Consider the following 12,676-nt stretch of genomic DNA (forward strand, 5'->3'; position numbering starts at 1 on the left):
AAAAATTTGAACACCATCCAGGTGACTTAGTAGCTGTCTGCCAGAAAATCCTACTCCTACAACAAAAAGGTAGAAGCCACATGGTTCCTGGCCATCACGCACTCAAAGTCGCTGATGCCTTAAAATTTGGCTTTCTGACTAAGGGGGAAAAATCCTGACAGAGAATCAGAGGTTCTCCAAGGAAAAGAGAAGCAACTGAAAGAGATGACAACAAATAAGTGGCCTGGTCCAGATGGAATCCCAGCTCAGTTTTACAGAGAGCACTCTACAGCGCTGGCCCCTTACCCAGCTTGCATTTATCATGTATCTCACACTCAGTGGAAAGTCCCAAGTGGCTGGAAAAAAATGCAGATGGCTTCCGTACATCAGAAAGGTGCGAGATTGTATCTGCAAAATTACAGACCAATATCCTTAACATCAGTTTACTGCAGAAACTCTCGAACATATTCTCAGCTCTAATACAATAAATTTCCTTGGGATGGAAAGTCTTCTTCCACAAATCAGCACAGCTTTCGAAAGAATCGCTCGTGAGAAACTCAGCTTGCCCTTTTGTTGCATGATATCCTGCAAACCATGCATGAAGGGTAACATACAGATTCCATGTTCCCAGATTTCTGAAAAGTGTTTGACACAGTGTCCTACTGCAGACTGTTAATGGAGGTACAAGTATAGGGAATCCCCAGATATGTGAGTGGCTTGAAGAAATCTTAAGTAATAGAATCCATTATTTTGTCCTTGATGGTGAGTGTTCATGAGACAAGGATATTGTTGGGAGAAGTTCAGGGAAGTGTGATAGGACCTTTCTTATTTTCTACACAACATGGTCCAAAACAGTTTTAAAAGCTTTTAAGTGTTGCAGGGCAGGCTGTGCCAAGAAATAAATGTTAAGAAAAAAATTCAAAAGGTTGCACTGTTTCAGATTTAATTAGTGTTTAATTTAGTCAGTCAGGTCACTGTGCATGCAAATTCAAGCATGCCACCAGATGCAATTAGTACAGTTATTCTCATAACATAGACAACAGCGACAAAGACTGCTCAGTCTTTGGCTTGGATTCAATCCTTACTATGGCCCCTTGTCCAATTTTTGTATCACTTTCTTGTTTGATTTTAGGACACCAAATGAAGAACATGTTTGGCAACACTATCATTGGTGGGGTATTTGAATTTGCATGCACAACGGCCTGAATGGCTAACTTTGATGCTAATTTACTTCAAAACAGTGCAATATACTGAATTTTTTCCTTAACAATCGTTTCTCGGCAACAACCCATTCTGCAACACTATTACAAGCTTTTCAGACTCGTTCTGGTCACCTTGCATACATAAGTGATCTGACAGACAGGTGAGCAACAATCTGCAGCTGTTTGCTGATTACACTGGTGTAGAGGAATGTGTCATTGTTGAGTGATAAGATGATTTAGAAAAAATTTCTAGTTAGTGTAATGAATGGCAGCTTGCTCTAAATGTAGATAAATGAAAGTTAATGTGGATAAGTAGTAAAAACAGTCCTATAAGGTGCAAATATAGCATTAGTAGTGTGCTGCTTGACACAGTCATGTTGATTAAATATCCAGGCCTAATGTTGGAAAGCAATATAAAATGGACTGAGCACAGAAGAACAGTAGTAAGGAAGACAAATACTTGACTTCGATTTTTTGGAAGAATTTTAGGTAACTGTTGTTCAGCTGTAATGGAGACCACACACAGAGTAATAGAGTGACCCATTCTTGAATACTGCTCGAGTGTTTAGGATCTGGACGGATTAAAGGAAGACATCGAAGTAATTCAGTAGTGCACTGCTAGATTAGTTACTGATGGGTTTGATCAACATCTATGAATTATAGAGATGCTTCGTGAACTCAAAAGGGAATTTCTTGAGGGAAAACGACATTCTTTTTGTAAAACACTGTTGAGAAAATTTAGAGAACCAGCCTTTGAAGCTTACTGCAGGACAATTCCACAGCCACCAATGTACATTTTGTGTAAGGCTACAAACATAAGATAACAGAAATTAGGGCTCATATATGGAGGCATATAGACAGTCATCATCCCCTTGCTCAATTTGCAATTGGAACTGGAAAGGAAATGACTAGTAATGATAAAATATGCAAACTGCCATGCACTATGTGAAATATGTCAGTAGCCGCAGGTGTAGAAATTTGGGTATTTTGGAGAACATGTATCTCACCCACGTAATTACTCGTAGTATGAAAAGAAGTGTGAGCATGAGATGTCAGGCAGAACAGATGACACAAAATTTAATTAACCTGCAAAATTAAGTACTTACTGCAAGCAATTTCAGGGTTTCCAGACCATCCAGGATGGCACAAACATACTGCCTGGTGGTTACTTGCACTGCAGTATGCATCCACTCCACACTGTTTAGTTCGACATGGATTCTCACAAGTCTTGGTTTCCTGATTACAGTACATCTCATCGGCACAATCATCATCATCATTACATTTTGGAGATTTGTCTGTTAAAAACAAGATAAAATTGAAAACTAAACTTCATGGTATAGCATTGTTTAAACATTTTTAAAGAATTTTTTCTGTACTGAGATCTGTAAAGAATCTGTGAGAATTCTCTTCTTGTAGTATATAATAACATTGTTAAATATTGCAGGACACAAATTAAACTGATGATAATAAGTTATGCAAAGATGCCCCCCCCCCAAATAAATAAATAAAATATATTTACCTTTTACACAATATCCCTTCTCATCCAAGTGATAACCCACTTGGACTGGACAGACACAACGACCACGTTCATCTATGATCATACCTTTTTCCAGTGCACAAACACATTGACCCTTTTCATCAATTTTGAATCCTTGTTGTGCAACACAACGAATACATGTGTCACTGTCATCTAAGCCATAACCAGGTGGACAAACACAGTTGCCCTTTTCATCCAGAACTTGACCCTTCCCAACTGGACATGTTCGAGCTGCACAGACAAACACTTGAGTAAAATTGACTGTGAGATTTACATTATACTCATATGTATATGTTAAAAGTTTTGCTTATGGAGCTAATAAAATTTGGAGGTGAGCACCTAGTAGTTATTAAAAAAGAAAGGCAACATTATACTCCATACTAGCTAATATACTTAATATGTATGTTCCATGAAACAAGGATGTATCTTCATTCCTCAGAGTCCCTGCATGTAGACAGTCAAGTTTTCTAGAAGGGACAACATTAAAATAGATGTTTTATTTATAGGGTGCACAATAGGCCTACTGTATACTTCACTTATGATTCTGCAAGACCCCTAGGTGATTATAAAAAGATAAATATGTATGAAAATAACCATTCTTCGGTCTCATTTCACTATCTAAAGATCATCACAAAACTAAAACTTTAGCAATTCGGATACCACATTTAACATCAAAGTTGCCTTAAGATTTTCCGCAATCTTGCGGATAAGGGTTTTTGTACAGAGTAGTATGTCAAATATTTTAAAAACAAGGGCAATATTTGCAGCATACAAAACCAATTATCTGTCATTTTACTGGTATTTTCTGCTTTTGTTGAACCTACACATGTCAAGAGTGTTCAATCACTTCTCTTCCAAAAGTTCCATTTAGAAATGGAGAACCAATTGCACAAAAGAATACTCTCAGGTAAGAAACAGTACACACAGAGCTAGTTCTGAATGTTGCTGATAGCATGAAGAAAATAAATAAATAAAAGACCTGTTGGCATACGTTTTAAATAAATGCACTGAAATAAACACATCATTTCAAACTCTTACAACTTTCTTCATGCAGCCTTTGCCAGTACTGTTAACACTACTTGCAGTTTGGAACAGATGAGTGTGTACAACATTTCACAGTGTTTCAGACTATTACTCTTACTGTTTCTCCAGTATGACACTGGGTAATGCTATCTACAAGACGGCATTCATTTCTACACCCTTTCATGTCTACTTGACCATCACTGTACCTCAAATTGAAATGAGGCTCATCACAAAAGACAATTTTTTATCAGGTGGCATACAGATGAAACCATTCTAGTTGCATATTGATCTGACATCAAAAGTATCTTGTATAAACAAAATTATGCACATCGTCCTCACTGCAGCAGAAAACAGTATGGGTAAAAAACAGCACAAATGGGATAATGCTCCAACAACAATGTTTGACATGTAGCTAAGCAGTATACCACTGCAGATGAAGCATATTTCAACACATGCTAGAGTGACTGAGACAGACAGAGAGACTTATAAATAGCTCCTGTGGTGTCACCGCCAGACACCACACTTGCTAGGTGGTAGCCTTTTAAATCGGCCGCGGTCCGCTAGTATAAGACGGACCCGCGTGTCGCCACTGTCAGTAATTGCAGACCGAGCGCCACCACACGGCAGGTCTAGAGAGACTTACTAGCACTCGCCCCAGTTGTACAGCCAACGTTGCTAGCCATGGTTCACTGAGAATTACGCTCTCAATTGCCAAGAAGATAGTTAGCATAGCCTTCAGCTAAGTCAATTGTTACGACCTAGCAAGGCACCATTTATCCTTTGCTATGCATCTAATGAAGCATGTACAGTAACAAGACCAATGTTCACCAATTGTGGATTAAAGTTAAGTATTCCAGCAGCTACGTACTTTTCTTGATAGCATTCATTACGTATCCTGTTTCAGACCTCACGCCAGCCTGCGTGAGTTAAACGCGTGCCTTTCGGTTACCCGTCACTGTGGATTGGCTGTCTTGCCAGTCCACAACATTTTTGGCGACCACGATTTAACGGTCGTATTGCTCTAATTTACTTGTCATGGCTTCGCCACAATCTCCAGATGTACTGTCCGAATTTTATCGCTTGCAGAATCAGCAGACGCAGGCGTTATTGGATGCCCTTGGACAGCTCGTCCAGGGTCTACGTGCAATGCAAAACGATGCGGCAGCCGCCGCTCCACCGCTACCGCAGCCAACACATGCAGTTGCACCACCTTTTCGACTGTATGATGCGGCAATGGAAGGCTGGACGGAGTGGTCACACCAATTTGGATTTCATCTCGCCGCCTATGGAATTCAAGGTAACGAGCGGCAGCCTCATTTATTGGCGTGTGTAGGGGTGCAGACGTACCGTGTGATAGTGAAAATATTTCCCCGACGCGACGTAGCAACTCTGTCCTATGACGAAATTTTGTCTGCTTTAGATGCCTATTTCAAGGAATCAGTTAATGTAGTTGCAAAAAGGTATACGTTCTTTCGTACAAAACGTACGGCCGGTCAAACTAATCGGGAGTGGGTTGTAACTTTGCAAGGCCTTACAAGGGATTGTGCTTTTGAGTGTGAATGTGGACTCCCTTATTCAGATACTATGGTACGCGATGCAATTGCACAGAACGTTTCTGATGTTCGTATACGGGAGCAAATTTTGAAACTAGTCAATCCCTCCCTTCAACAAGTGATAGACATATTGGATAGGCAAGACACACTTGACTTTGCTCAGGAATCATTTGCAACTTCGCCAGCTGTGTGTCACATTAACCGGCCCGCCGGGCGAGCTGCATGGAACTGTAAACAGCCCTCGCGCACGTCCGCACAGCCACGTGTCCCGCGCCAGCATGCAAATGCAGTGCTAAAGTCATGCCCGCGGTGTGCTACTAGACATTCGCGTGAGAATTGCCCGTCACGCCAAGCTATTTGCTTTTTCTGTAATAAAAAAGGACATGTTCAAAGTGTTTGCCAGAAAAAGCTCAGATCGGACACTCAAAACCATTCCAGGCCCTTGGCTTCGCGCTGGAATCGAACCAAGAATACTCAGGCTCTTGAACCTTTGCCCATGGACATTCATGTAGTTAATTCCACTCCGCCCAGTGCCACTCTCTCTAACAGTGACTGTGTTCATCCCACAAAAAGTGTGCGTCGACATCGACGGAAATCACGTCAAGTCGCGAGTGATTCTGTACCAGTGTCTGTTCACGTTGCACAAAACAGTCGCTCTTGTCGTCAGCAGGACAATAAACTTTTTGTGGACTTGGACATTTATGGCAACGTGATTCCAATCCAGCTCGATACCGGAGCTGCAGTTTCATTGCTCAATAAAGACACGTACAAACAACTGGGCACACCCCCGTTGCGTGCCGCAAATGTTACGCTAACTACATATTCAGGTCACAAGATTCCTGTGTTAGGACAGTGCAGCCTTCTTGCAACATACAAGGGACAAACAAAACTTGTGTCATTTTACGTCCTTCGTTCTTCTTCTGCAGTGAACTTGTTTGGTTTAGATTTATTTCAGTTGTTTAACTTGTCTATAGTCAATCAGGTCCTATCAGTGAACCAGACTGTGCCTTCAGCCAGTGTTTCTCGTCTATGTGAAGAATTTGCAGACATTTTTGCACCGGGCCTTGGTTGCGCTAAGAACTATCAAGCACATTTAGAACTGAAAGTAAACGCGCAACCGAAATTTTTCAGAGCGCGCAATGTTCCCCACGCATTGCGTGATGAGGTCGCAAGAACATTAAACGATTTAGAATCACAAGGTGTGATTGAACGTGTGCAGGCTTCTCTCTGGGCAACGCCCTTAGTAATTTTGCCGAAACCTTCCGGAAAATTGAGATTTTGCGTGGACTTCAAGGCCACAGTGAATCCACAACTAGTGATTGAAACTTTTCCTTTACCCCGCCCGGAAGATCTTTTTGACAAACTGTGCCCGGGTAAATATTTTTCGAAGTTGGACCTGGGTACTTGCAAATACCGGTGGACGAAGAATCCCAGCGCATATTGGTGGTTAACACGCATCTTGGTTTGTATCACTTCAAAAGACTGCCATTCGGGTGTGCATCCGCCCCTGCATTGTTCCAGCAATATTTACAAACTGTTTGTGCGTCGGTCCCTACTGCAGCAAACTATCTGGACAATATTGTGATCTGCGGAAAGACAGAAGAAGAACATTTAGCCAACCTCCGAACATTATTTCAGGTCTTGCGACGAAATGGTCTTCGCTTGCGGAAGGAAAAATCTGTGTTTTTTGCTCGTGACTTACCATATTTGGGACATGTACTCAATGCCCAAGGCATCCATCCCAGCCCAGAGCACCTCCGTGCCATACAAGACTTGCCTTCACCGCAGAATTTGAAGCAGCTACAGAGTGTGCTGGGTAAAATTAATTATTACAACCGATATATTCCCCATGCCTCTTCCGTTTCAGCTCCGCTTCATCGCTTACGCCGTTAAGGTGTTCCGTTCGTCTGGTCGACGGAATGCGAATGCGCCTTTCGCCAGTTGAAATCGGCGTTGCTTTCTCATACTTGCCTTACGCCATTCGATCCCCAGAAACCCCTTTTGTTGATGGTAGATGCATCGGATTTCGGGATCGGTGCTGTGCTTGCGCACAAAGATGGATCGCATGATCGCCCTATTGCCTTTGCGTCCAAATTGCTCTCGTCTGCGCAACGAAATTATTCACAGATCGAGAAAGAAGCTTTGGCTCTCGTATTTGGTGTTACAAAGTTTCATGATTTCTTGTATGGTCGTCACTTTACAATCATCACAGACCACAAACCTTTGACGTCACTTTTTCATCTGACCAAGCCTGTACCTCCACGTACAGTCCAGAAATTCATTCGCTGGTCTATTTTCCTCTCGCAGTACCGCTACGAGATCTTGTATCAGTCCACTGCTAAGCACGGAAATGCCGATGCGTTGTTCCGTTTGCCTGTTGCTGAGGATAGAGCGTTCGATTCTTCCAAACTTGCTTGCATGTTCATTGATGCGGAAACCGATGACATGGTCGAATCGTTTCCGATCGATTTTCGTCGTGTAGCTACAGCCACAGCTGCTGACCGTGTCCTTGCTACCGTTTTGCGTTTTGTTGCTACGCAATGGCCCTTGTCAAAGTCACGGATCGAGGATCCGTTGGTTTGCCGATTTTTTGCTCGCAGGGAGAGACTTTTTGTATGACATGGTGTTTTGCTGTTGCGTTCTGATAATGATCAGTCCAGAGTTGTGGTCCCACGTTCGTTACAGTCCTCTGTCTTACGGCTTCTCCACCAAGGACATTGGGGTATAGTGCGAACGAAACAACTTGCTCGTCAGCACTGTACTTGGTTCGGAATCGAGGCTGCGATTACGAAAATGTGCTCTTCTTGCATGGCGTGTGCCGAACAACAATCCACACCACCGCGGAAATTCTTTGCATGGCCAAAAGCCACTTCCGCTTGGCAACGCTTACACATAAGATTTTGCTGGTCCATTCTGGAATGCTCGATGGTTGGTTCTGGTCGATTCCTTCAGTAATTTTCCTTTTGTTGTCCGGATGTCTTCCACGACGTTTTCTGCCACCATCCAAGCGTTATCCGCTATCTTCTGTATTGACGGTCTTCCACAGACTGTTGTTTCCGACAATGGCCCACAATTCATGTCCACAGAATTTCAGTCATTCTGCAAGGCAAATGGTATTCCACATCTGACATCCGCGCCGTTTTCGCCTCAGTCAAACGGTGCCGCTGAACGATTGGTCCAGACTTTCAAGTCACAGATGTTGAAGCTGAAAGAGTCGCATTCTCGGGAGGACGCGTTGTTGCTCTTTTTGTCCTCGTATCGATCTCAGCCCCAAGATGGTTGCTCACCGGCTGAGTTGCTCCACGGTTGTCCTCATCGAACCTTGATGTCTTTGTTGCATCCGCTGCATCAGGTTCCTGTGCAGCGGCAGGCACCTGCTTTTGCTCCAGGCGACGTTGTCTGCTATCACAACTATCGAGGTTCACGGTGTTGGCTCGCAGGGCGCATTCTTCGCTGCCTCATCCGCGCTATGTATCTGGTTTTGGGGGCCTCTGGTGAGGTGCGTCGGCATCTCAATCAGCTGCGCCTCTGTCGTCGCACGGGTTCTGCCGCTCCCCGTCTGCTTTCAGCGACGGTGCCATCCGGTCAGCACCCTGGGGACCCATCTACTGGCTCGCCTCATCCCCAGGTGTTACCGACGCTGCTTTCCATTTTGCCCCATGGCGACACGCCGCCGCCGCCGCCTGTTCTCCCGCCGGTGACACCCGCAGTGGACGCTTTGCTGCAGCCGCCAAGCGCCTCCCTGGGTCACGCGCCTCCGATCGCTTCCCGTGACCAGCTGTCTTCCGACGTGGAACTCTTGCCCGCTCCGGACCAGATGTCGTCTTCGCCAGTCGGGTGCTCCGACTCGATGGAGGTCGACCCTTCGGCCCCTCCTGTCTCTTTACGGGCGCAAACACCGCATGTTGGCGTGCACCCTGGACTAGGTTTTCAGGAGTTTCCTAGCTCCCCTCGGACCGAATGGCAGGGTGCGGGTGGCACAGCCTCGCCTGTTGTTAGGCTCCCCACCTCGTCGCATACGCCAACATGGGGTCCTCTCCACGGCGGGCGGAAGCTTTATAACACAACCGTTCGCCGATTTGCGGGGGAGGAATGTGGTGTCACCGCCAGACACCACACTTGCTAGGTGGTAGCCTTTTAAATCGGCCGTGGTCCGCTAGTATACGACGGACCCGCGTGTCGCCACTGTCAGTAATTGCAGACCGAGCGCCACCACACGGCAGGTCTAGAGAGACTTACTAGCACTCGCCCCAGTTGTACAGCCAACGTTGCTAGCCATGGTTCACTGAGAATTACGCTCTCAATTGCCGAGAAGATAGTTAGCATAGCCTTCAGCTAAGTCAATTGTTACGACCTAGCAAGGCGCCATTTATCCTTTGCTATGTATCTAATGAAGCATGTACAGTAACAAGACCAATGTTCACCAATTGTGGATTAAAGTTAAGTATTCCAGCAGCTACGTACTTTTCTTGATAGCATTCATTACGTATCCTGTTTCAGACCTCACGCTAGCCTGCGTGAGTTAAACGTGTGCCTTTCGGTTACCTGTCACTGTGGATTGGCTGTCTTGCCAGTCCACAACAGCTCCAATCCCACAATTTAAATCACCGTTTTGGAATTGCTGCCTTCAGTTATCAGACAAATGCTCAAACTGGTAATCCCCTTCTAAATATAAGTTTACTGACCAAAATATTAGCCACCCCTCTAAAAGAGCATATTAGTCACTTTGGAGGCCTGTAGATGGTATAGAAAAGGTACCAGGCAGTCACGTGAGCCTCTATCTGTGACGTAAGTCACAACAGTAAAGTGGTGTGTATATGGCAGTTGGTTATATGCAATTAGTGCACCAGCAGTAAGGTGGTATAATGTTTGGATGTGCCCATGAGCACACCATGAATAACATTGCCCTATTGGTGGACTGTCCAACATATTTTCAAGCAATAGTGTACCACTAGCAGTCACGTAACCATTCCTGTAAAAAGCCAACAAGACCTGGAGGAGTGTCACACCTTGTCAATGACAACTGGTTTCAAACCAACTGTCAGTGAATGCAGGTCCATCACAACTAGTTTATGAGTTATACTGCAAAGGGAGCTGCATGCAATGGACATTTGAAATTGGGCAACTTGCAAAGGGGTCTGTTTCTTAGCATCATAGAGCTGCATGTCTTCAATACGCCACAAAATACAGAAATGAGAAATTGGCAGACCATAAGTGTGGAGTCCAATGAGACATGATTTTGCCTCTTCACAAATGATGAAGGGCATCGAGTGTACCAAAGGCCCACTGAAGCATTGAACTCTACAAGGAGTAATTAAGGCTGGAGGTGGTTCTGTAAGATCTTGAGGATGTTTTTTGTACAGTGACTTGGGCCCACTCTTTCAGATTACCACAAATATGAACCAGGATGTTTATTTCAACATTCTTTGTGATCAAGTGTTGCTCTTCCTTCCACATCTTTATAATCAGCATGCTGTGGACACTCCTGTCTTCCTAGCTGACAACAATTGTGTCACAGGACTGCGTTCTTACATGTTTGGTACTCTATCGCACATTGACTGGCCCAGTAAATCAGCCAATCTTGTTCCCATAGAAAATATTGGGAACTATTTGAAAATGGTGGGTGAAACATAGCAATCAAATTCATCTCCACAAGTTGGTAACTCTTTGGGATCTAATCATTAATGAGTGACTTCAGCTGGATGTGACATAACTAAAGGAACTTGCACACTGTCTTCCTAGCTGACTACATTCTTGTTCTATGTGAGTGCTACAAAGTTCACATTCATACTCTTGTTCTGTACATTATATCATCTAGATGCCGTAAGCTGTTCCCAATGCACCACAAATTTCATTTACATAATTTGTATGTGGTGGTGTCATTATTACAAACTGCAGTGGGTATTGGTAAAACTGTCAATAAAAATGTAACAATAAGTGGGGCAGGTTATTAGTAAAACTGTCAATAAAAATGTAACAATAAGTGGGGCAGGTTATTTTACCAAAGTCACGAACAGTTTACCATTCCAACTACAGTACAAATACAGTAGAGAAATGCTTGATATTTTAAATTAAAGGAAATACTATTCACACAAATTGAGACAATGGTGTCACCAACTATGTAATTCTGAAGGAGTTTTATTCTGCATCAATGTGCACACTGGTTTGAAACTTTTTGGCAGATTAAAACTGTTTGGAGGACAAAAATTCGAGCCTGGAACCTTTGCCTTTAGGGGGAAATACATCCACTGACTAACCTATACAAGCACAACTCTCGACCCACCCTCACAATGTTACTTCCACCAGCACCTCTTCTCCTACCTTCCAAACTTCACAGAAGTTTGTGGGACTAGCACATCTGGAAGAAACATCTCACATTCGAGTCCTGGTCTGGCACACACATTTAATCTACCAGGAAGTTTCAATTTAAATTAATTTTCTTACAGAGCTTGTTGCCTACTTGGTTAATGAAAACAAATGTCTTTTACAAATATCTTAATATGTAATATTTGCTTTCATTAATGAAACCTTTATACTAAAAACTAAGTGTATCAAATAGTATACACAAAACTCTGCAATCTGTGTTCCTTTCAGAAGTCAAAGCCTTTAAAAGCTTCCAACAATTCAGCATGGATGGCATCTGAATAAATAAATACAGTCTCTGGTAATAAAAATTATAGCATATATCAGATGTAATGTGTTCTATATAATGACAACACTGGACTTTACTATTCCATTACTTTAAAAAAAAATCAGAAATATACACATGGCCCTTCTAGGAAACATATATCTTTCAAAAATGCTCTCCCAGTAACATGTGTAATGACCTAAGATCCGTAATTTTCTCTGTGTACTCATTGTCCATGGTATCTAAAATAAAAATATTGGCAGCTTGTAGTAATTATACAGTACTGTGCCTATAATTTTGTAAGGAACTCAGTCTAAACTGCGTATACCTCACCTTTTTCGCATTTCTCAGCAGCATTGCCCTGATAACCAGGAGGACATTCACATATCATTGTACGTACAGGCACTGTATCAAGCACTTGACAGTTTGCATTATCACCACATGGCTGAGTAACTGAACATGGGTTAACACAGCTGTCATTAATGCATGCCATCTTTGATGAACAATCACTGTCAGCTTGGCATGTCACATTTTCTGTGGAAGAAAATGACACATGCATTAGAGTTTTTGCTAAGCAGATGCCATTTAAACTTACTGAAAAACATAATTCACTATTGTAATGATGAGAAAAAGAAGAGAAAATAGAAGCAAAATAATAATGTAACACAAAAAGAACTATAGCTGCATACTAACGGGTGAAAATTAATGGCATGAACAATGTGATTAATTTGCAGTACGTCTGTTACAGCAGAAT

General features: G+C 43.0%; 1 protein-coding gene across 1 annotated transcript in view; it reads right to left on the reverse strand.

Moving 5' to 3' along the window:
• LOC126439847 (uncharacterized) overlaps positions 1 to 12,676 on the reverse strand; it is a 604,845-nt gene that overhangs the window by 12,241 nt on the left and 579,928 nt on the right. Inside the window, 3 exon segments of the mRNA XM_050090598.1 lie at positions 2,288 to 2,476; positions 2,701 to 2,949; positions 12,256 to 12,456. Of these exon segments, the coding sequence (XP_049946555.1) occupies positions 2,288 to 2,476; positions 2,701 to 2,949; positions 12,256 to 12,456 (639 nt within the window).

This window comes from Schistocerca serialis, chromosome 1 (genome assembly GCF_023864345.2).
Source record: "Schistocerca serialis cubense isolate TAMUIC-IGC-003099 chromosome 1, iqSchSeri2.2, whole genome shotgun sequence".
Classification (NCBI taxonomy): Eukaryota; Metazoa; Arthropoda; class Insecta; order Orthoptera; family Acrididae; genus Schistocerca; species Schistocerca serialis.